The sequence below is a fragment of the Podarcis vaucheri genome (assembly GCF_965113315.1).
Source record: "Podarcis vaucheri genome assembly, chromosome: 3".
Classification (NCBI taxonomy): domain Eukaryota; kingdom Metazoa; phylum Chordata; class Lepidosauria; order Squamata; family Lacertidae; genus Podarcis; species Podarcis vaucheri.
Window position 1 is genome coordinate 103,749,535 of NC_138761.1, and position 25,793 is coordinate 103,775,327.

General features: G+C 42.4%; 2 protein-coding genes across 2 annotated transcripts in view; one reads left to right on the top strand and one right to left on the bottom strand.

Moving 5' to 3' along the window:
• The window catches only part of ANGPT2 (angiopoietin 2), a 47,376-nt gene extending 24,253 nt beyond the window's left edge, over positions 1-23,123 (bottom strand). The window contains exon 1 of the mRNA XM_082215588.1: positions 22,375-23,123. Coding sequence (XP_082071714.1) covers positions 22,375-22,665 — 291 coding nt within the window. The 5' untranslated portion in view covers positions 22,666-23,123. The remainder of the gene's footprint in view (positions 1-22,374) is intronic.
• MCPH1 (microcephalin 1) overlaps positions 1-25,793 on the top strand; it is a 108,112-nt gene that overhangs the window by 50,734 nt on the left and 31,585 nt on the right. The gene's annotated exons all lie outside the window — the stretch shown is intronic.

Sequence of the window (25,793 nt, forward strand, 5' to 3'; positions counted from 1 at the left end):
TTTGTGGGCCATGACCTTTTCTTCTCTCTTCCTTCCCATGTTGCCATTATCTCCTTTGAGCTCCTCTAAATAGGAAACTGTTCTTTATGTATCGTCTTATTCTAATGCCAGGGTATGCTGCAATGATGTACAGTATAAGTTTTTTTGCTATAAATCTCTGAATTGCATGGCTTTTATTTTGATTAAATTGGTTCTTGGGACTTACTCTTAAGCACGCAGTCCATCCTAATAAGTCCTTTTTAGTGCTAAATTCATTTCCCTGGATGCCAGAAGATCATATATAATCACTTTTTCTTCTCTGAAACCCAGATATCGTAGTTGATATCTGAGCTTAATTTAAACAGCTAGTTACAACTTTCCATCTGAAGACCCTGCATTTTGTCATTTAGAAGAAGAAGAAGAAGAGTTTGGATTTGATATCCCGCCTTTCACTCCCCTTCAGGAGTCTCAAAGCGGCTAACATTCTCCTTTCCCTTCCTCCCCCACAACAAACACTCTGTGAGGTGAGTGGGGCTGAGAGACTTCACAGAAGTGTGACTGGCCCAAGGTCACCCAGCAGCTGCATGTGGAGGAGCGGAGACACGAACCCGGTTTCCCAGATTACGTGACTACCGCTCTTAACCACTACACCACACTGGCTCTACAAAGCTTACCAATTGTTCACCACCCCAGTTTTGCTTAACGGTAATTTATTGGCCTGTGGAAGTTGCCTTGTAGACTCAAGTAGGATGGGTCTCTTGTACTTTGTTACTTCCAGGTGAACTGGGAGAGGTGACAGTGACTGGGGGAGTTCATCCCCAATTCCAAAGATTCGCCAGCTATTTCTCTGGGCCTTGCCTAACCTGAGGGAAATAGATGGCGTGGACTTGTGTGCTTTATGGTTGCTCAATCAAAACTGTATGTACTCAGTCTAAACTGCATGTTTCCTTTTATTTCCTTGCAACTGTAAGCAGTCCGGTCCCCATTCCCCTGAAAGTGTTGAGTTGATGTCTTTAGAGAATTACCGTATTTTCCGCTCTATAACACGCACCCGACCATAACATGCACGTAGTTTTTAGAGGAGGAAAATCCGTAGGCATGCCACCCGTAGGCATTCCCTCCATAACACGCACAGACATTTCCCCTTACTTTTTAGGAGGAAAAAAGTGAGTGTTATGGTGCAAAAAATACGGTATATGCCACTCACCTTCTCTCAAAAGACATCATCTTGACACTTTCAGGGGAATGGGGACTGGACTGCTTACAGTTGCAAGGAAATAAAAGGAAACATACAGTTTAGATTGAGTGCATACCATTCCTTGAACACCAGTTGGAAGTACATTATTAATCATTTTTAAAAATAAGAATGGATTTGCCAGTTCCTGTCTGAAATGAAGACTCTCCTTGAACCTTCTTGTTTACGTCTGTTTCAAAGAACAAGTCAGGCACCAGACTAACAAATGGGTTGTGCTTTTCTTGAGACATTTTAGTTGCTCATCCATGTGATTTATAATTCCACATCGGTGAGGAATAACTAAAACCTCACATTTATGAGGACTGAGTTTTCCATATATATGCATTTTGTGTTCTTGGCAGAAATGATTGTTGTATGCGCAACTCTTCATTTTTGCCAACTAAGTGCCACCATTTACAGAAAAGTGAATGCTGAAGTACACGATGCAGACGGCTGGTGGGAGTCATAAAAATTTAAGCCTGAAAATACTGAGTGACTTGGAGATAATTAGGCTGGAATTTAGAAGGTCCTGGGAATGTGCGTTGGAATTTTTGACTTTTCTTTAAACAGCAGATCCTCATACACTCCTTCATGATGCCCAACGGCTTGAGGGGGAAAGCTGCTGTTTGAAAGCCCACTCCCTCATGTGAAACTAGTTGCCCATTTCCTCAGATCCCAGCCTGAGAACAAGTATTGAAGGAACTGCTTTAGGTACCCAAGCCTGAGGGTATTTGGTTCCAGGTTGTCTTGGAGATCAGCCTTTAAAAAGTGGGGGCTTGATTCTGCCTCCTTGATGCACTCTAACATGTCCCTTCTGTGGATTAACCGCAGAAGAGAATTGTGTGAATGTAAGGTCTAAGATAGGGGCCAGCAAACTCTTTTCAGGCTGATCCACTGTCCCTCAGACCTTGTGTGGGGCTGGACTATATTTTGGGGGGAAAATATGAACGAATTCCTATGCCCCACAAATAACCCAGAGATGCAGTTTAAATAAAAGGACACATTCTACTCATGTAAAAACACGCTGATTCCCCGACCATCCGCGGGCCGCATTTAGAAGGCGATTGGGCCGGATCCAGCCCCCGGGCCTTAGTTTGCCTACCCATGGTCTAGGGTAAATGACAATGGGATGGATCACAGGCAGAGAGGTTTTCTTTCCTGGAAATCCTTTTCATCCCATTCCATAGCCTTCTCCCTCCACCTCCAGCTACCGCGTTAGCTTCCAGACTTTCACAATGAGTAGTCCAAAGTTGCAACAGAGCTTGCATTTGAACCCAGATCTCCTTGGTCCTGCTGCAGCACCCTAATCATTACAGTAGAGGTGAGAAGTATTAGCCCCGCCGAGGGGTGGGACATGGCAGTGGAGAGGAGAAAATGCTGCCAAATGTCATTTGCTCCCCTCATCCCTGGATTCTCAGCCTGTATCAACTGCTCTTGAAAGTCTTGTGAGTTTTAAAAGCTTCCATTGTGCCACACAAGGATGCAGTTGGGGGGGAGGGGGACACAAGCTCCCTTGGGCATGCAGAAACTTCGAGTAGTTCTTTGGTTCCTAGGCAAAGTTTATTTGCTGTATGTGGGTTTTGGTCTTCTTCCTCTTTTTATCCTCATGAAACCCTATAGGCAAGTCAGGCTGAGAGACGGTGAAAGGCCTAAGGTCACCTGGTGAGCTTCACTGCTGAGGGTTTCCTCAATCCTTACCCTGCATTGCAGTCTAACTGCTGTACCACGCTGTCACTCTGAAGCTGGATTCCAGTGAAGGCTTGTTTATGAGAAGTACTTTTGGGTGTTTTCATGAATCAGCTCTGGAGTGACCCAACTCCAAAAGATGGATCTGAGAGGCTAAGTAAACAAATAAACAGACAGACCTGGAACAAGATTACGAAGTGGAGTACCTGGGTTCAGTGGCGTAGCGTGGGTTGTCAGCACCCGGGGCAAGGCAAGTAATTTGCGCCCCCTAACCCGTGGATTTGCGCCCCCTAACCCTAACCCCCAGATGTTGCGCCCGGTGCCTCCGGCCCTCCCTGCACCCCCCACGCTACGCCACTGGCTGGGTTCACTTCTACAGTGGTGCCTCGCAAGACGAAAAGAATCCGTTCTGTGATTCTCTTCGTCTAGCGGTTTTCTCGTCTTGCGAAGCAAGCCCATTGACGGATTATCGGATTAGCGCTATTAGCGGCTTTTAGCTGCTTTTAGCGGCTTATCTGCTGATCGGATCAGCTGATAAGCGGCTTAGCGGCTTAGAAAAGGGGGGGGAGGAAAAAGAACCAGCAGGAACTCACAAGACATTGTCATCTTGCGAAGCAAGCCCGTAGGAAATTCGTTTTGCGAAGCACCTCCAAAACGGAAAACTCTTTCATCTAGCGAGTTTTCCGTCTTGCGAGGCATTCGTCTTGCGGGGCACCACTGTATCTGCAATCTTATCCCAGGTTTACTGAGTTTTAGTATCACCAGATGGGTCCAGAAAAGTACAGCTTTGACAAAGTATATTCCAGAAAGTTCAAAACTACAATATAGTGGTACCTCAGGTTAAGTACTTAATTCGTTCCGAAGGTCTGTACTTAACCTGAAACTGTTCTTAACCTGAAGCACCACTTTAGCTAATGGGGCCTCCTGCTGCTGCCGCGCCACCGGAGCACGATTTCTGTTCTCATCCTGAAGCAAAATTCTTAAGCCGAGGTAATATTTCTGGGTTAGCGGAGTCTTTAACCTGAAGCGTATGTAACCTGAAGCATATGTAACCCGAGGTACCACTGTACCCATGTACTAATCACTCAGTAACCTTATTGTCTAATTTCTGCCTAATTTCATGGTGCGTGTCTCAAATTCAGTCCTGAGAAACCACATACCAGAACAATTTTGCATTATGTGGAAGAACGTACATGTAGTCTTAGAAAAATCTATGAATTTGCTATAGGTTACTATGATGAGTTGTACAGGAACAGCATGCCACAGTAATATGCTTGGTTCAATTAGAGGCTTCCCACCCCCACCCCACAATTTACAGGTCATATAAAACCAGAGCAGACATATTAAATACATGTGACTTGGACAAACATAATAGTAAGGGAAGGTAAAACTACATAGGTGAGTTAAGGTCACTTAAGGTTTCATTTCTTACTTTTGTAGCCAAAAAAAGCACAATTAATATGCCCATAGCATTTAACTACTGGCCTCTGTTTTCTAATGCAAAGCAGAATGTTAAAGATGTAAAAAGTTTTATTGAAATACAAAAAGCACAGCCCTTCTTTAGGGGCAGATCTTAAAAAAAACCCACCCCTATTAAAATTACTATGAGAGGCTTAATAGCATTCACATTTCTTTTTTCTTTTTTAATTGCAATTAGCCAGCAACATTATTTTAAAAACACACAACATGGTGGTGACAATTTATTATTCTGAAAGTGTTCACAATTGATTAACCGGAGTGGACTTTTTAGAAGCCTTCTTCCGTCTAGGAGGCAGGATTTTTGTACAATAGTAGGCATTATCATAATTGTGTGGGTTTTTTATATGTGCAGCTTGTTAGTTTACCATTCTGTAATGTTGTTAGTCCAACATTCTAGGGTATTATAAAGTTAATGAGGAGTTCATCATTTTTTCCAGATTATTCCCCTGAAAAACTGTGCAGTTCAAACTATGTGGACTCCCAATTTTTTATTGGTTGAACCTTCTGTGAAACATTAATAGCATGCCATCATCCTCTTTCAATGGTTTTCTTTTCTTCATAGTATGTTGATCATGCTGTGGGAGTTAGAAAACAATAAAACTAATCTAGAGATTTTTCTGAGGGAAAAATAGGATATTTGGCCATTTCAAGTGGTGTTCTAAAATTGCTTACGAAGTGCTATAAAAAAGAACAGGTGTGTGAATTATATCTTTATATTCCTATTTCAAAAGAGCCCAGAGAACATGGTTCCACTCCTTTTTTTTTCTTTGCAACAACTTTATGTGGTAGGGCCTGCTGTGAGAGTGAAGTCACATCCGCCCCATATATTTATAGCACATGGTTTCCCCTAAGAAAAATGAGAACTGTTGTCTACACATCACAGAGCTACAATTCCCATTACCCTTAACAAACCACAGTTCCCAAGATTATTTTGGGAAAGCCCAAATATACGGTGTGCATGTGACCTAGAAAATTTTCCATGTCTTCACTTTATCAGAAAAGAAATGATATCTTCTCACCACCAGCCATCTCCAACTTGTTTTCATCAAGTCTTCAGTCAGAAGGGCCTTGGCAGATTATATTTTCTTGGCAAAGGGCAATGCGCAGTCACTAATTTGTAATCTATCCTTTCGGATAATTGTTGGTCTTGCCTCGGTGTTGGATTTTTTAAAGTCCGCAAATCCTAGAGAGATACTGTGCAGGAGATAGATGGAATAACTTGATTTTCAGAAGGGGCTATAGCTCAGAGGCAGAGCTCATACTTTTCATGCAGACAGTGTCTTCCCCTAATGCTAAAGTCACCCAGTTCTAGGACGCTGGGCAGCGATGGCATTGGATGAATGATACTGTGGACTCCTCCTTCAGAAGCTTCTGACCTTGAAGGTGGTGTGGAAAAGTGCAGGATTACTAAAGTAATGTGAGAAGAGTGCCCAGGATGAGCCCCACTGAAAATCAAAGGGCTTCCTATGTATAGAGTCATAGCTTGGTGATGTGATTTATTTCAAAACGAAGCCTTGCATTTATAGTAAAAGTCTAGTTTAAAAGGATTGGCCTAGAGGGGCTGCCATTCTCAATGGCCTCGCTTTATGCCCAATTGCAGTGGGGATTCCAGCATTTGTTCGCTGTTATCATATACATCCAGTCTGATCTACCAGCTGCTTCAACAAGTATATTCTTAAACCTTCTGAATTCTGTTTGAAGTTCATAGGGTGAATTCATCCTAAACACAGAGGTTCTTGCTTCAGTAGCTTGTTGACTTTGAAAGGGGACACCATGTTTTAGCAACTATCTTTGGCCACGTCCCCATGCGATGTGGAGGGGGGATTCAGCTGCCATTTATTATTTCACGTGAACAGAAAAATATGGTTCTTAGCTTGCTGCTTAACTGTGCTCTCATTTTATATAACGCTTTAAAGTCAATTAATGCCAGTGCTTTATTGACAAGAGTCCCCAGCCCACAAATCGTTTATGATATCCTCTTTAGATACTGGCTTTAGACGCCTAGGGAAGGGCATGGTTTTCCTAAAAGCACTGGAAGCCAGGCTTATGGGTTTCATTAAGGGCTTCCCTTTCCCCCTGAAGCAAATGTCACCCTCTATCAGCTTGCCTGTAATCCTTCCAATTCTCTTCTGCAAAGCCTAAAATTAAAAGAATTATACTTTCACAATTCACATTTTTTTCCCACAAGAGCCTGTTATTTATTTTCTGTCTCTTGTTTTCTGCCCTCTTAGTGTTAGATAGATACGTGAATCTATTGACATAGATAGATAGATTCCCAGTAACAAGAATTTAGTCTTGTGAAATTTGCAGCCTAACAAGTACATAACTCCAGGCTGGAAGAGAGTCAATTTAAAACTGGTTTGCTGCCCTTTATAGTTCGGGCAGGAAGTCCCTGTAGACCTCTGTTGTTTGTCAAGAAAAAACAATCCTCTTGAGAATGCAGATGGGAATGCTTGAAAAGCCTACAGTATTAATTTTATATACAGCCTGCTGAGAGTGTCTCTATCAGTCCAGACCTCCAGCTAAGCTTGCCTCTCTTATCTCCTTTTCCTGTCAACAAACGAAAAAGGTGAAAGTAACTAAATGAAAACTAGCTAGACAGACATTGGGATAGATTGGAAATGCTCAGGGCAACAACCACATGTGTGTGGCATGTATATAAGCACAGACATATACCTTCCAGAAAGTTTAAGTGATAAGTCTTACAACAGTAAACAAAGATGGAAAGCAAAACGCTAGAGAGGGGATCGTCCTAATGAAAACCATTTGTGTGCTAAATTGAAAGGAAAGCTACCGTCTTTGAAGCCATATGTCTCAACTATGTTTGATTGGTTATTTGAAAATTCTTCTTTGCGATGGTATTCTGTGATTCCGAAGGCTAGAAAAGTGTAACTTGGACTTGCTATTTATTGGTTCTTGAAAGCACCCGTTGACCTTAGAGTTTGTTTTGGCAGTACTTGTATGCATTATGAAATTGTGGATCTACCCATACATACACTTTCTCTCTGCATAGTAGACGTCACTGCTCAGTATGAAAAATTCCTGGGGACGCTTAAGTAGGGAATAATCCCCACTGGACAGAAGAGATTTACTTCTGAAGTTGAACAAACATTCATCATCTTCACCAAAGGCCTTTCTCTGACTACACTCCGTACCTTCAGAGGTCAAACAGGTGGTCTGTGGTTAGACCCAGACTGTGGAATCCTCTCTGTGTTTTGTCTGCCATCTTTGATTCACCAGTCAAAATCCATCCTATCATGGGTTTATTGTTGATTTTTTATTTATTGTATATTTAATGTTATTTTACATTATTTTATCAGTTGTTTTAACTGCTGGCTCTGCAGTTTTGTTCATTTAAGTTTATTGTTCCAGGGTTTGTTTCTTACTTTATTCAGTTATTTCATAAAATTTATCCGCTGCTGGAATATTAAAAACAAAAACCTCAAGACTGTGTACAAAAATATAAAAATAAAACGATAAAATCATCAATAAGGAGAATTAACAACAATTACTGAAGACTTTCGAGAACATTAGATGCAGAACAGGGTATGGTACAGTATCTGTGTGAAAAATCATGCCCTTTTAATCATTTTACAATCATTTACAATCCTTCCTCCTGGGCCGTGTTCAGAAAGTGGTGGTGGGGGATGAGTGTTCAGACCCCTGGGCTCTCACTTGTGGGGTGCCTCAGGGTTCTGTCCTCTCCCCCATGCTTTTCAACATCTACATGCGGCCGCTGGGAGAGATCATCAGGAGGTTTGGGCTGGGTGTTCATCAGTATGCGGATGACACCCAGCTCTACCTCTCTTTTAAATCAGAACCAGTGAAGGCGGTGAAGGTCCTGTGTGAGTGTCTGGAGGCGGTTGGAGGATGGATGGCGGCTAACAGATTGAGGTTGAATCCTGACAAGACAGAAGTACTGTTTTTGGGGGACAGGAGGCGGGCAGGTGTGGAGGATTCCCTGGTCCTGAATGGGGTAACTGTGCCCCTGAAGGACCAGGTGCGCAGCCTGGGAGTCATTTTGGACTCACAGCTGTCCATGGAGGCACAGGTCAAATCTGTGTCCAGGGCAGCTGTTTACCAGCTCCATCTGGTACGTAGGCTGAGACCCTATCTGCCTGCGGACTGTCTCGCCAGAGTGGTGCATGCTCTGGTTATCTCCCGCTTGGACTACTGCAATGCACTCTACGTGGGGCTACCTTTGAAGGTGACTCGGAAACTACAACTAATCCAGAATGCGGCAGCTAGACTGGTGACTGGGAGCGGCCGCCGAGACCATATAACACCGGTCTTGAAAGACCTGCATTGGCTCCCAGTACGTTTCCGAGCACAATTCAAAGTGCTGGTGTTGACCTTTAAAGCCCTAAACGGCCTCGGTCCAGTATACCTGAAGGAGCGTCTCCACCCCCATCAGTCTGCCCGGACGCTGAGGTCCAGCGCCGAGGGCCTTCTGGCGGTTCCCTCATTGAGAGAAGCAAAGCTACAGGGAACCAGGCAGAGGGCCTTCTCGGTAGTGGCGCCCGCCCTGTGGAACACCCTTCCAGCAGATGTCAAAGCGATAAACAACTACCTAACATTCAGGAGACATCTTAAGGCAGCCCTGTTCAGGGAAGTTTTTAACGTGTGATATTTTACTGTATTTTTGGTTTTTATGGAAGCCGCCCAGAGTGGCTGGGGAGGCCCAGCCAGATGGGCGGGGTATAAATAATAAATTATTATTATTATTATTATTATTATTATTATTATTATTATTATTACAATATTTCTTTAAGGTTCTGCCTTTGGAACAAAACGTGTGTGAGAATTAGGCAGTTCTTAACAGGCAATATGCCAGACACAGCATATCACATTTCCGTATGTTGTGCCCACAATGGCTTCTCCAGTTTGCAAACATGCCCACGTGCCCACGAAGTTTAGCAGCTCCTGTTTTCAAGCATCCATTTCACTGTGGTTACACGAGCTCTTAATGGAATGCTAGTAAGAAAATCCTGGGAGCTAGCTGAAGTCTGCTAATGCCTGGATATAGGATGAATTCCTTGGTTTGGATACTAATATGCCATAATCCATAATCATTTTCCTCGTATCAAAGAGTAGCTTGGTATATGTTTCACTTTTTCCTGCTGTTGGAATGAATGCTGTGCTTTCTACAGCATTTGCTTTTTCTTAAATTACTCATATAACTGAACCAGTTTGGGTATTAGCGTTGTGCCCCAAAAAATTATCCTGCATTTTTTGACATTTCTCCATCAGTTAATACGGGAGGGGGAACGTATTTGAAAATTAGCAACGGTGAGAGAAAAATGTCAGTGCAATTCTTCTGGGAGGGATGTAAGCTTTCTGTTGTGCCTGTGTTACTTTTGAGGTGCCTAAGGGATGTTTAAGGGACGTGGGTGGCTCTGTGGTCTAAACCACAGTGCCTAGGGCTTGCCGATCAGAAGGTCGGCAGTTCGAATCCCCGTGACGGTGTGAGCTCCCATTGCTCGGTCCCAGCTCCTGCCCACCTAGCAGTTCGAAAGCACGTCAAGTTCAAGTAGATAAATAGGTACTGCTCCGGCGGGAAAGTAAACGGCATTTCCATGTGCTGCTCTGGTTTGCCAGAAGCGGCTTAGTCATGCTGGCCATATGACCCAGAAAAACTGTCTGCGGACAAATGCCAGCTCCCTCCACCTATAGAGCAAGATGAGCGCGCAAACCCAGAGTCATCCGCAACTGGACCTAACGGTCAGGGGTACCTTTACCTCTACCTTTAAGGGATGTTTATGAGCATCCTTCTTCTCATTCTCCAAATCACCTCACCAGTGATCTGTACTTTGAGGCTTTCCCAGGTTCCTGGGCCTCAGCTAAAAGCCCATTAAGAGGTAAACTTGTCTCATGGGCCTTCTTCAAATCAGGAAGCATGTGGTACCAAGGGCGGCTGCAGGGTACTAGAGAAATGTTCATGGCGAGTGGTGGAGAGACACCACACACCATCCCCAGCCTCTTCAGAACAACTGAAATTCTAATAATACTGAACTTTAAAGAAAGTGAGGGACAGGACAGCACTGGTATTAAGAAAATGGCGGGCACATAGTACATGCAACAAGTCAGAAAGCTGTTGAATTTTCAGTTCTCTAATAGACTTTGTCAACCATCGTCATGGCTATGTCACTGGTTTATTTTTCCATGTAAAATTGATTTCATTCAGCTCAGTTTCACCATTAAGAAGCATTGAGAGATTCCACCTGGGCAGAGCTTAAGGTTCACTACGCACAACGTAAAACAGAATAAAGGGGAAACTCACACATAGACTGTAAGGTTACTGACCAGGTCAGCGGAACAGCTTCCCATCTGATGTCAAGGGGATGAGTAATTCTATCATCTTTAGAAGACATCTGAAGGCAGCCCTGTATAGGGAAGCTTTTGAATGTGCAATGTTTTATTATGTTTAATATATGTCGGAAGCCAGCCAGAGTGGCTGGGACAACCCAGTCAGACGGGCGAGGTATTATTATTATTATTATTATTATTATTATTATTATTATTATTAGGAAGCTGTGACCATTTGCTGCTCTCCATCATGTGTAATGTAGAAAGAACAGCAAAAAGCATTTTCTTATGCACGTGGGAAGGTCACATTCCTCAGCTGCAGGTCCCCATTTCGCATCACGCTCAACATTAGAGCTTCTGGGGTGGTTTTGTGGGTGCGTATAGGAGAAAATTAGGGAGAAGGTTTAGTAAAGAATGTGAGTTGTGCAGAAATCCTTTCTGCTCGTGCACAGGGATCTTTGTATCCAAGCCACAATGCCTAATTGGCGAGTTGAGCCCCCTTCTATTTATGCATCACAGGATATAAATTGCCTTCAGAGATAATTTTATATGCCTCCAGCCCCTGACTGTGAAATGCCTCGCATTCTGCTGCTGCCTGTTTTTGTGGAAAGCAACTTCGTTGGTTTGGCTTTTGTGCCTGTTTTTACACAGCAATAAAGGGACTGCTTTGATTTCCCAAGCATGCTGCTTGTGTTTTAGCTTCCTAAGGGTACCTATTTGTTGGTAGCCAAGCATTTGACCCAACTTAAACAGTATTGCACTTGAAGGAAATTGCTCTCAAAATAACACGCTTTGAAAGAATATAAATCTCTTTCTGCCTGCTGCCCCCTGAGCACAGCATTTCAGAAGCTACCAAACTATTCTTCCAAAAGTTCATATTGACCTTTCTTAAATATTCACAGAGCTTGTTACGCAACAGGTGGACAAACGTTTCTCAAATATCTGCAGTGTTTTCTACTGTGGATGCACATCTGCTATTGAATAAGAAACTTTTTTGCTAGAGAAGATTGGAGCAACTTGCAAAGGCAGAGACAGTTCGGTGCGAACCAGTCCTATATGTTCCCAGCTTCTTGGATTTATTATGCCCGATAATCAAATTTAAGAACAGAATTGATAATAGCTTACTTTAGAATAGTAATATATTTGTCCAAGCACATATCGTAAGAGTATAAATTCAATATGTCATGAGAACCTACTTGTTGCATTCAAGTCTTGCAGAAAGTGCACTTTACTTGGAGCTAAAATGATTATTACTTATAGGTTGACTTAGACAAGTGGTGTTCTACCCTCCACACTGCTGTTTCTTCCTTTCTTTCTTCTTGGAAACTTTTCCATCTGGCTAAGCTGCTTTAACTTCAAGAAACGGGTCAGTCCAAAAACTACAGTTTCTAGGCAATAAATAATTTAAAAAGAAACGGGTCAGCGGTCTGGTAGGATTCAATCTAATAAGGGAATAAGTGGATCTGGCTGTTGAAAAATATATTTCCTTCCCTATTAAATGCAAGCTTCAAAGCCTCCACCCAGTCATTTCCAATGGCATCTGAAGCCACACAGGCCAAGCAGAATATATAAAATTAATATATGTTAGATATGTAATACAGGGTAATTCATAATGAAGCATGCTGTTTCCATTTATAGTAAATGGAAATTGTATACTTCATTATGAATCACCCTGTACAATAAAATCAGACTTTGTACACATTGTCTTGCCCTATATGATCATACGGAGTTACTGCAACAAAGTACTTAAGGTCATCTTTAACACCATGGATTATCAACTTATTGAAACTCCAGAATAATAATATTGTCCAGTTTAAAGGTTATTTACAGTTAAGTAGGAAGGTTACTAATTAGTGTAATAATGTTAGGATACCATAGGAGTAAGATCCCCACCACTAAGCTCCCTCAGTATGTTCTGATTATCCAAATCCGGGTCATCTTTGATACCACCTCCATGCATTTTCTCTGTCCAGTTCTATATGACACATTTGCACGATGTCGGACAGTGAAGCATCCTTGGCAATGTGGGGGAAATAGCCCGAGTCACAAAGTGGCATAACCTTGGTGCTTCCTCCTAGAGCCTTATTTGTTTTGTAGATGCTTGTTGCATTGGACCATTTGCTTCTCAAAATCTCTGCTTGTGTGGCCAATTCAACAGAAACTAGGTAGAGTCAAGAAACTCTCAAAACAAGGGATATGTGCCAATGAACTGAAGTATTTTTAAAGAGAGCAAATGTTTTCCACAGGCTTTCTTATGTATCTGTTCTGGAATTTTTTTACCTCTTCTTCGCTTGGTCATCTTCTACCAGATTTTGCTAAGTTTTTATACTCCCATACCTTAAGAATTTGTACCTTGTTCTACAGCTCACAGACCCATATATTGTGTAATGAGTCACCTAGATACCCTCTTTGTATAGATAGAGAGAGGTTTCTAAGGTCAAAATCTCCATCCACACCACTTGTGATGTCACGAACAAAAGCTGAGCATTTTCGTGCTATTGAAAACTATATGTGGTTGGTGGCATTTGATGGTACTGTCAGCTAGAGACAACAGTACTTTCTTTAACTGTGGGCCAGAGACCAGCTCAAAGGAAGCTTGGATAAAAATAATCACTAATGGTTTTGCATCACCATGGAGGATTATTGGTAGACAGGGGAAAGCAGCGTTGCTGACATCTTGCTGTCTGACACAGCATCCAGATGACATTTGGGTGTATTGGACTAGGACCTGGGAAACCAGGGTTCAATTCTCCACTGAGTCATGAGGCTCACTGGGTGACTTTGTCCAGTCACCATCACTCAGCCTAATCTACTTCACAGAGCTCTTTATGAGGATGAAATGGGAAGCAGGAGAATCATGTATGCCATCTTGATCTCCTTGACAGAAAGGTGGGATAGAAATAATAAATGGACAGTAATAACTTGCTAAGTTAGGCTTGCAAAGATATATAAGACTGAATCAGGTAAGTGCTGGAGATGCAAAGAGGTAGAGGGAATGTTCTTTCATATGTGGCGGACCTGTAAAAGGGGTAAAAGAGTATTGGGAAATAATCCATAATGAATTGAAAAAAATGTTTAAAAGTACTTTCCAAAAAAAGAACCAGAATCCTTTCTGTTGGGGATAATTCAGAATGAAATTCCCAGGTGTCAGAAAAGGTTATTTATGTATGCCACTACTGCAGCCCGTGTTTCGTTAGTCCAAAAATGGAAAATGAGCAAGGTCCCAACTAAGAAGACTGGCAACTTGAGCTGACGGAATATGTGCAGACTTAACATATAGAATAAGAGAATAAGAAGAACATACATTTAGAGAAGACTGGGAAATGTTTATTGAATATATGGGGGGGAATTGTTTACACTTGAAAACATTGGCAGCCTTAAGATAAATTCAACAGTGTAAATAAATTTTGATGGGATATAATAATGGAATACTGAATGGTTTAGTTTATGTAAAAGATGCAGGGATTTATGATATGCAAAATGAACCATGGAAAGAGAGGAAGGGAAGTCATTGATATTTTAAGGATGTTTAAATGAGTATTCTAAATTGTAAAACAGAAATTTTAAGAAAAATTATATATAAAAAAGATAGTAATAACTTGAAAACAGTGCATAAATAGAAATAAATTTTGCTCCCTGAAGGAAGACTCCACCCACTAGAATAATTCCAAATCTCACCAAATTATTCGTACACCAATTTCTGCCTTCATCTATTTCTCCCACCTCTATGGTGCTACTTGAAACAGGTCACTTCTACCTGTATGAAATCTGTTATGCTATCTCTCATTCTTGTACACCAAACAGTGGTTTGAAATAAAAACCATTGGAACTATTTTGTCTCATAGCTAATAAATTTTATGGTGGTGTGGCACTTAATGCACAACGGATTGGCCTGTGGGGTCTCCTCACATCTCAAAGATCTCAAAATTATGTTAACACTAAAAATTATATTAACAGCTGTACTGTAACAGTGTAATAGCTGTATAGTATGGTATGTATTTTCTCCATTAGAATATTAAAGGATCAGTGATTTATTTACATGAGTTTTTTTCAAAGCATCTAAAGTTTACCCGGTTAAGTGAGCCTATTCCACTCAGGAAGCAAACTGGCCAATGAACATTATACAAAAAGCTTAAAGTAAAAAAATATATAATATATATTCCAGGCTAAAACTGCTTTTTATAAAAAGGGCCTTCTGCTGTACACATCAGTTGTTTGGAATTTTTGTATGCAGCCGTTTTAACTAGAAGCTCTTGCACAACTTAACTAAAATACTTTTTGGAAAAAAGAATGTTTTCCCACAAAGCTGGACAAGCCCAGTGGTCTATTTTGTGATCTAAAATAGGGTGTGTTGAACTTTGGTCCAGTCGTTTTAGGTTTTGTCACAGGAGCTCCTTCGTGGAGCGCAATTGAGTGAGATGTTGCCATTGATCCATCTGTCTGAATGGCAGTTCCATCAATAATTGTAATAAATAAGCTCGCCTTCCATGTGCAAAGTAAAAGGGGAATGAAAAGTTTGCCGGAAGTTGTGCTTGTTCTCAGTTCTGTGCTATGGAACAGAACTGTTCAAAGTATGGCAGGGAAGCCAGTCAAATGCTGAACGCAGATGAACATGCCTGATAACTGAGTCAGAGCAGTTGTCTATCTAGCTCACTATGTCTGGTTTAACTAGCAGTGCCCTCTCCAAGGTCTTTCCCAGCCCTGTGATCTGAGATTCTTTACTGGGAAGTGCCAGTGATTAAATGTGAGACAGTGAAGCATCTACTCTACCATTGAACTGAAGTTCCTCCCCAGCTGGCTGCCTGTTACTCTGAGCATGGGGAAATATTTTCAGATATTCCATGTAGCCAAGAATGAGTGTGCAGCCAGGGGCATCAGCTCCTGGGGGCTGAGTCCTTTAGGGCTTGTCTATATTTCAAGAGTAGGGCCCCCTCATGCCCCAAAAGTAAAGAGCCAACTGCGGCACAGCTCCAGTGGCCAGCTCCTTGGGTTGAAGCAGTCTCCTGCCAGTGATGGCACCAAGAGGAGGTGGAGGATGAGCCAATGGGTTTTGAAGCTGCGTGTCCACCAGGTTTGGTTCTTTCCCTAGCTCCTCCCAGCATCCGGACACCATGTGTGTGACATCACACACACCCCTCCCATTGCCCTTGCAAGCTGGTGCCTCTGGTAGCAGCCTTACTTATTACTGCATTTTGATGTCACCTGACAGCAATACTGTGGTACCTCGGGTTAAGAACTTAATTCGTTCTGGAGGTCTGTTCTTAACCTGAAACTGTTCTTAACCTGAGGTACCACTTTAGCGAATGGGGCCTCCCGCTGCTGCCACGCCACCGCCGCTCAATTTCTGTTCTCACCCTGAAGCAAAGTTCTTAACCTGAGGTACTATTTCTGGCCTAGCGGAGTCTGTAACCTGAAGCATCTGTAACCTGAACCGTTTGTAACCCGAGGTACCACTGTAGTACAAGTGTGTGAGTGAATGAACGTCTTCTGGAGATCTGCAGGAGTCATGGGTCATGCTCCCTGATTTAAGAGTGGGCATTACCAGCCTGCCAGCTTTCTCAAGTGAGCTTGTTGCTGTCCATTTTCTCAACTGTTTAGCGAGCATCTCTAAACAGGAACAAGGCCTTTGGCATTCAGGAACACCAGGAGACGAGCCCATTAGAGATTCAGCATAGTGGTCCTGGTCTAGACTGCCAGGTAGCTGGGGAATGATGATTGCACATTTGTGTAGGGCACTGCCATACCCTGTGCTTTGCATCCCAAATGCATGCTGTGTGGCTGCACACAGCGTCACCTGTAAAAGAACCAAGGAGATGGCCTGGGCTGTGTGGCAGTGTGCATTTGGTGACCTTGCATGCAGCTGTGTTGATGTCCCAGAAGTCATGCAGATGAACCAGCTGTCTCATTGCAGAACCAGAGCTTTATATGCAGTGGTCAAACAACTGCCTGTCCATCACAACCCAAGCCACCTTTCAGACAGGGGCAAGAGAAAGAGGACAGCAGATCCCATGGTCTCCTCTTTTCTCAACAATAATGAATATTGTCCTTATATTTTTCTTTTCTTAAACTCCCTTTAGGCAGAAGGAACGCTAGTCAAGTCAAGTACCTTTATTGGCATCACAATATAAAACATTTCAGATCACTGGGATAATTAAAGGACAATGTTGAAGCTGTCAAGGGGTAGAGGGTCACACTATGGCCGTGTGCACTAAATATTCTGCTACGCTCGGTCTATTTCCCGAAGGGATGGTTCATTGGGAACTCTTTCGGGTAAAATTGTGGCTAAAAAGGAAGCTACTAGAGCAGTGGTATCTTTGTCCCGATCTGCCAGGAGAAACCTCATTTGATTTCTCCTCGAGGTTGTGGGCCAGAGGTACAACATTTTACTCAGCATCAGTTGGCGAGGTCTGCTACATAAAGGACAATCTAAAAGAATGTGTTCCATTGAATCTGGTACTTCTTGGTTGCAGGCACACAAATGGGCTTGATATGGAGTGTGTGAGAATCTGCCTTTAGTCACTGCAGAAGGGAAGAGCATAAAGGCTCTTCGATGGGAAGGGAGTAGTAAATCCTTTAGGTATTTGGCACAGGTTCCGTAGGGTGTTGTAATACCTAAGGCCTCCGGAGAACAAGATCTCGGAGTGGAAGGAACTCTATGCGTGCTTAAAGGCACTTTGTCCTAGATGCCAGGATGATTATAAACAAAAGCTGGTACAGGTCAATTGCATTTGCTACGGTGTTTGCATTTGCTATGGAGAGGGAGGTGCATTTTAAAGCTTCCGGGAGGACTTGGCTTCTGAAATCTTACAGAAGACAACAGTCTCTGCAAATAGCTGAATTCTCTATTCCCCGCTCACTGATCAAATTGTGATCAGAGCTATGCCAGCTAGTCCCACCGCTGACATCAAGCATGCTGGCTTGTCCTGTCCCCTGCTCTCTGCTCATTTGGCATGAAAATCTGCATCAAGAAAGCTTGCAGATATATGTGAAGGCTTCCACACGATTGGGTTCCTGGTCCACTGAATGCAGAGATAGTTAAGGCAAGCCAGCATGTCTGGAGGTGGGGCTAGCTAAGCATGGCACTGTTCATGCGAAATGTGCTAAATACCTGACTATTGCCTGATGAGATGTAAGTGGTATTTAATGGGTCCATTGCCAGCCCTCCTTCAGAAAGCCACTTTCATCACTCGGGGTAGGAGAGATACTTTGTGGAATATGAAACCAAGGTTGCGAATAGGCTAGGTTGCTCTCCCTGTGAGAGATCTCCCAAATGTTTCTCTCCTGTCAAAACTACAGAGCATTTCCAGCAGGGCAGCCCATACACAGCCTTCATTTACCTTTGCATCGTCAGCAACCATTATGCCAGCCTCATCTTGTGCACTCCTTTGATTACAAGGCCCTGCACTAACTGACAAGCAGCTGCTGTGCCTTCCATGCCGATAAATAAACAGGTTCCCTAGCAACACCCACACCTCCCTTGAATACTACAAATGCACCCCGGGGCTTTTAATTACATGCTCCGTGTCAATGATGTTCAGCAGAGGATATAATAACGGGATGGAAAGCAATATTATTGTAATACACGTTAGGCTGTCAATATGCTGAGATGTTGAGGAGGAGGAAATGGCAAGAGCCTGGGCCAGGGGCAAAGATTCCTCTGTATAACAAACATGAGGGGGGAAATGAGCCTACAGAAGTGAATGTGAATCTGCACAGCTAAGTGTCAGTTAGGGCAGACATGTCCAAAGTCCATTTCGGGGGCCTAATCCGGCCCATTGGTTGGTTCAATCTGGCCCCTGTGGCAGTTAATTTCCTGGGGTAAAATCCTAAAAAAAAAAAAAAAACCTTAACAACTTAAACCCTAAAAAAACACCTCAACAACTTTAATCCTAAAAAAGCTCAACAACACTGGAGTTAACAACTTTAGTCAGCCCATTGGTCGGCCCTCACGGCCCTTCACTTCATCAAATCTGGCCCTCTTTGAAAAATGTTTGGACACCACTCGTGTAGGGTTTGGGGAAGTAGAGGCATATTTGCCAGCATTTGGCCAGTTTGAGTGTATATATGTAAGTTTATGTACATGGAATAAAGTTTGTGTGAGAGAGTGTGCAAAGATTTCTTGAGCCATTATTTTGTGGGCATCTCCACAGTTGGTTTGCACGGTCCTTTCAGAACAGCTAGCGGAAAGTTAGTTTATTCTCTATCACAGATAACCTTTAACTATTTCATGCCTCTCTTGAGAGAGTAGCGCATCTCATTTGTCAACATTCCTAGCTGTAATAATGTAACTACACGACCATCAGATCTGTCAACCCCTTCGTCTGATATGTTAGGCTATTTCTGTGAAGCAGCTGTGAATCAAATTAATGGCTGTACCTGTTTGCAAACCACACCAGGGTAAAAGCCTCATTTTCCCATATCTTGAACCTACTGCAACTGTAGACTAACAATAGCAATAGTTGTTTCTTGGAAACAACATTATATTATCAAGTATTTTAGAAATTGATTACAAGGGAATGTAATAGATTGTTTAGCCTATAACGAACTCAAGCAGGCTTTGTTTTCCTCCTGCAATACTGGGAAGACTTAAATAAAAATGGAAAATTCCGGGGTTGTGGCAGACTTCAAAGGACTATTGTGGTGCAGAATCTTATATGCATTATCGGATTCTACTTCCTCTTAAATTGTGATTTGCTGGAACATACCGTATGAAATTAGCCTGTTCTTTTGGTACGCCAGATATTAGTTTTGCTCAGACGTCAGACAAATTGGTATTTTTAGAAAAGGGGTTTTAAAAGATATTGGAAGATAAGGTGGTGTGCTAATAATAGTAATCTCATTTTAACTGCAAGCCCTTCCATGGTGGTTGTGGTTTTCTAGGAACGTCTGAAACACTGGCCTTGGTTTTCTGTTAGTTTCCGGAATGCACAGTAACTCTGACACCTTCCAGCTTCCTATTGTGATTGTGAGGCGTCCACAGTGATTTCCACTCTCTTCCATTCAGACAGTTTGGTGTCCATTCAGAAAGATAACATTTCCTTTTGATGACTGATTGAAGGTGGGAAATGTGATACTGTGTGAGGATGTAGAATGCATTTGAAACAAAGATTTTGTGCATAACTGGTGCTAGAAAGATTTTTATGCTGGCAGTGTTATTTCAAGCACCCTTCAAAAATAAGTGGTTCCTAGGGTTTAGAAAGGCTCACTAAAGGAAAAAGGGAAAATTAAATTTGTCAGATTTTTCCAGAACCAGTTGAAATGATTACAAAGTGGCATTCAAGGTCATCCATGTGTTATGTACATTAATTTGCCTTAGCATAAATAAAAGAGTTTATAAATAATGAATTGGAATGATCCCTATGGATTTTTCTTCATGTTATTCTTATTTACTAGGTTTCATTAGAAAAACAGTTTGGGACATAAGTTGCTTGAGGATAATGAGGGTAAGATAGCCTAAGTGCCATATGTTAAAGGAATGACAAGCCAAACACAAAACCAATGTCATCCAATAGAAAGTTAGGGTTTCGTTTAACCCAATGGACCTTACTTCTGCACAATTGCATTGTCAGTTGATAAAATGTAGAAATAGAATGTTTATTTGTTTTTCAAATGGATTGACTGACCTCCAAAAGGAAGTACCTGATTTTAATGACTTTGCTAAATGTGCTTGTCATAAAGAAATTCCCAGAGATTTATAGGAAAAAGCAATAAATAAAATTGCTGACCTGAGAAATGTGTTGTGGCAGTCTTGCAATTGATCCTGACTCTCCTAGTTATTTTAGTTTTTTACTTAAAGTAAAAGGGTGGGGGTGTAGAAAGTAAACTTTTTTGTAATTCAGTGATGTTATTTAAGTAAATATAAAAACAATGGACATAAACTTGGGTTCTGAAACCCATTTTCTATCCATCTATCTACCTACCTTTCCTGTCTATATGAATGGTGGCATGACATTTATGTTAAACATTTTGCAGCTTGAAGTTCAATCTTACCAATGCCTACTCAAAAGTAATGCTCATGATGTTCAATGGGATTTGCTCTAAAATAATCTGTATAAGATTGTAGCCCATCTATCAGGAAGTAATGTCTCATTTAACTCAATAGGACAGGCATACTTTTGAAAGGACATACCTAGGATCGTTCTGCTGGATACACAGCTATTTAAACAACCTTCCCCAAAGCATATTTTAGATTATTAAATGCAGTTTTAAATTCTCTCACATAACTGTTCAGTGTTACTTTATAATCTTATCTGCTTCTTATCATAGGAAGGTGTGGGACACATAAGTCTGCAATAACAGCTCATAATACATGTTTGATTAAAAGCTTCAAACAGGGCCTATATTGATTTTAATTTTTTGTGATTCTGCATTAGTGAGGTGTATTCTAAGTATTTGCAGCCTTCTCTGTAATGAATATACTGAGATATTAAATGAGATCCTTTAAAGCTTCGGTCCTTAGCAAGGACCCTAGAGAATTAATCTAACTGAACTTAATGGGACCTACCTCTGAATCAGCAGGCTTAGGTTTTCAGCGCATGTATTTCATCCTCAGAAGACACGTCTTGTATCATGTGACTTTGCAAGGATATCAATGCAGCTAAGCAACACTTTCTATTCAGTTTGTCTATGATGCCATCCTTTGCACACTTACTTTGAAGTAAACCCCAACTTCAGAGTAAACATGAATAGATTCAACTGTCACACAGTCTAGATAAACTGTTCGATAGTCTAGAAAGTGATTTTGTTAGTTTTTTCCATGTAGAATGCTTGTTCGCAAGTCCATTTAACCAATTATCACATATTAATTCATCATAGTCTAGTGGTGCAGGAATTACACAGAGACTTTTAGAACAAAACAATAGTTATCCGGACGCCACCCAAACTAACATTATTTCACACACTAAACTGAATCCCTGTATCAAAGTCAGTAACTTAAGACATTCAAAATGATTAAAATAATATTCACAGATACATTCTGTACCAGTCCACAGAGCTGTTGTTCAAGAATACTGTTGCCGAAGTCCGGTTCAAATCTTTGGGACTCAAGCATATCTCATTTTAAATCATATGTGCCACAATTAACTTTGATTCTTCACAGCCTCTACGCAAGAATGACCCCCCACCCTTGCACATTATACGCTATGCTATGGGTACACACAGTGTAAAATTGGGCTTCCTGCTATTTTCTCATGGTGTGAATCAGACCTTAATAATGCTAACTATTGCCTGCAGTGCTAAGCAAATTTAACTGGAAGTAAATTCCACGTCTGAAACCCTGCATATCTGACAGTTGCGTGCATGTGAGCTTGCACCCGCCGCATGGCATTCTGAAAATATAATATGGGTAGAAACAAAGAAGCTGTTTCTAGCTGTTCATAGCACACAGGTTTGAAAGCTTTTTTTTTCCCCTCCCTGAAAAACATGGTGCAACATTTTAGAACAAATAAATCAGTTAGCCAGTTGCTCTAGTTCAGGAAACAAAATTCCTCACGCTGGATTTTTCACATGGCTGTAAATAGCATGCAGTTGTACTAAATGTTTTCGGCAAAGTTGTTTGTCAAGAGCAAGTGAATGAAATGTTCCGCAACTCAATGTACTCACTCGTCAAAAGGGAAAACAACAAATCAGCAAATTGCGCTGCTGCAAGAACCCACATGTAGGATAGAAATAATACAGGTTTGTTTTTTTACCTTCATTAGCCATTGCGTGTTGTTCTCCAGGATGTTTTCCAGAAGCTGGAGCCTTTGTACGGAATCATCGTAATCTAAAGGTGCATCCCTCTGCACTGCATTGGAAACGTAGGAGGTAGAGGAAGAAGAACGGCAATTTTCTGTCTCAGGCAAAAGGAAAGTGTAGCTGCACAAACCATGCTGGACTTGGTACTGCTTTTTGCCCAGGGTCTCTATGTTTTTCCTGAAGGAGTTGAATCCCAGAACAAGAGCGAGATTGCAGCTCAGTATAAAGCAAACATGCCGCCACATTTTCCCCTTTATAAATCAGAAGATCAAACGCTGTTAAAGAGCGAAGGTTATCTAGATAGCGTCTTCCAGCAGTCAGTGCCCCACTGACATGTGCGAATCTGGCAGGGGGGTGGGAGTGGAGTCCCAGTTTCTTGTTGAGTCCCAAGCTTGGTTAAAAAGTTGTCAGGCAGATCTGTCTCAGCTGCTGTTGGCTCTGTGGTCCATTTTCAGATTCTTCTGCGTTTTTCTTTTTGAAAAGGATATAATCATCTGCTATTCCAAATTATGCAGTGTCCTTTCCTTCAGCTAGATTGAGAAGAGGACTTGAACATGTGCAGCTGGTAACATTCCTCTTTCTTGTATATCCGTTATCTTCCTGGTGAGGGTTGCGTAGTGAGGCAGCATGACTGTTTAGAGCATGCTGTTTTATGCATTTAGCGTCCTGCAGGAAGCCTCTCCAGGGGCAAAAATGATCAGCTAAAGGAGACTCATGAATTTCCTAAGCACCTCCCCTATCGAGGGTCTCCAGGATGTCTCATTCTCTCTGAAAATCTCTGTGTTGTGGGGTTGTTGTTTTTTAAAAAACCGAGGCTGTATCTGTTACTTTTAATACTTTAAAATTTACAAACACAGTCACAGGCATTCCTTTGCTTCCTGCTGGGGAGATGTGAAAAGTCCCTTTTGAGTTTAATCTTAAAGTCAACAGTGTATGGTTTGCTTAGCATTTTGTGCAAATGGAAATCTTATTTCCAAACAAAAGCAGACTTCGATACTGTTGGGAACACTTGAGTGAATATTTAGCCCAGAGTATTAAGAAACCTCTGATTATCTCTTAGGCAATACAGAATGCTGGAAATTGGTTTGGGACCATGGAAGCAAGACATTGAATATGTGTTGGCTCTGTAATAGGCTTTGTGATAATACACTCCCACCTCCCACTGCATTCTATTAATTTCTTTTTGGGCGAGTGCAAACCATAGTTTGCCGTGACATCCAAATCCAGCAAACTATGGTTTGCACAAGCTACAATCAGCACCCATGATTTCAAGTGTATTCCCAGTTTGGATGCAAACTGTAGTTTGGTCACACTGTAGTTTGTCCCAATTCGGGCAGCCTGGCACCCTGTGGTTTCTGTGAAACAAGAAATGAGTGTGCAGTAGGGAGTACATGAAACCCATCATCTTTTTGCTGCTTCCTTACCTAAATGACGATATGTTCCCCACACTTCCAACTTCAAACCAGAAGTTTGCTTAGGAAGCACATGTTACCTATGCTTACATCTCATTTCAGTCCCAGAGTACCACGTTTTTCAGATACCTGTCAATGTATCCTCAAATGACCCAGATGTTCTGTATGCCACCTATGCTTCTTTCCATTCCCTCACTTGTACTAAAGCACAAGTGGCCACGTTGTATCCCATCTGACCCCCAATTTAATGCAACCCCTGACACCACCTGAAGCTGCTTATTGTTCTTGTTCTGTCCCCCCACACACACTTATTAAGTTTCCCTTCCCTCTTTCTGTGTAGTCTCAGGACAATTGGAAGGAGCACTATTGTGTTTGATAAAAATAAATTGATTGTATTTTTATGTTATTATTTATTTACATTTTTCCTGGCTGTATGGCTTGGGGAATAGGCATTTCTTTTTCTCCCAGCTGTCTGTTGAGAGCAAATAGGTAAGTTTCTCCCATTTATAAAAGTGTGTGTGTGTGTGTCATACTAAAATCAGAAAGGCATTACTTTCACTCACATACCAATATTAGTGTCCTAAGTATAGGAAGCCGGCAGAACTTCTGCTGCCTTAAATTAAAATGGCATAAATTATCTGTTCAGAAGCAGGGCTACTGCCACCTAAGCCTGACCGGGGTGGGGTGGGGGGAGTCTTTAAAAGGTTGGTGTGCACCACCCTTTTTTGCAAGCTTAGACCTCTAGGTAACCTCTGAGTTACCAGGTCATGTGACTGAACTGAATGAAGTTAGGATCCAGCATATGCCCAGTCCCACTTCCACCCATCTTCCAGAGCACCCTTTCCCCCCCACCCCCACGAAGGGCTTACACCAGTATAAAATTCACCAGTCTCAGGGGGCTCAGCCCTGGTTGAGCTGGGAGGGAGGTGTGGGACTTATGCCAGCGTAGCCTGACTGCACCAGGTATTGGCAGCTGAGCCAGAGATCTGTTGGATCCCAACATCATTCCAGTGACTCTTTGGTTTACGTTGCTCCCTAAGCCTGCTGTTCCAGGGGAAACAACCAATATATACTTGCTTTAATGTAAGCCAATCAAATCCAGTCGGAGTTACTTTTGAGTAGACCTGCACAGGCCTGGGAATTCTTATCTGAGGTAGTCAGGGTGAATTAGCCAGTACTCAGAAGTTTCCAGAGCAGTATCTTCAAGGGCAAGAGAATTTCGCACAAAATTATAATTGCAGTTTATTTAAAGAAGCGCAAGAAATAAAAGAAAGAGCAGGCAAAGAGTGTAGAGGGCATCCAGTGATGTCTGTCTGCTTACACAACAGAAGTCCGCTTGAGCAATGGGATTTCCTGTTTCCCTTCATCTTTCCTCCCGCGCTCCCCCCAAAAAAACCCTGCTCTAGAGGGTTCTCTGGAGCACATTTGTGAAAGAAAAAGCAATCATCCAAGAACAAACTGCATGCTAAGTATCACATGCCGTTCGGACCTGATACTCCTTTAACAAGTGAAGGTGGGACCATAGCTTCATGGAGAAGCAAAGGTGTTGCAGGTGCAAGATCAGGGGTCGGCAACCTAAGGCCCATGGGCCACAAGCAGCCCATGGGGTTGTTTAAGTGGCCCATGGACCCCCTGCCACCAGCTCGGGACCCCCCACCCCCCGCTCGGTTGGCTCCCGTGCACTGCGCTAAACCTGTGTTGAGCAGAGCAGGGAACGCCTTCCATGCCGCTGGCTGGCTTCCCATTGGCTGCGGGAAGCTCCTGCAGCCAATGGGAAGCTGCGCACGCCTCCTCCGCGCCAGAAGGAGCACTGGAAATAGCGTTTGCATGTGTGTTCGTGTGTGCGCACACACACACTCTGGCCCACCGCGGCGTCCGTGGGGCCACAAAAACTTTGCCGACCCCTGTGGAAGATCCCTGATTCATTCCCCAGAAATGCCATGGAAAAGAGGACCTCGCAG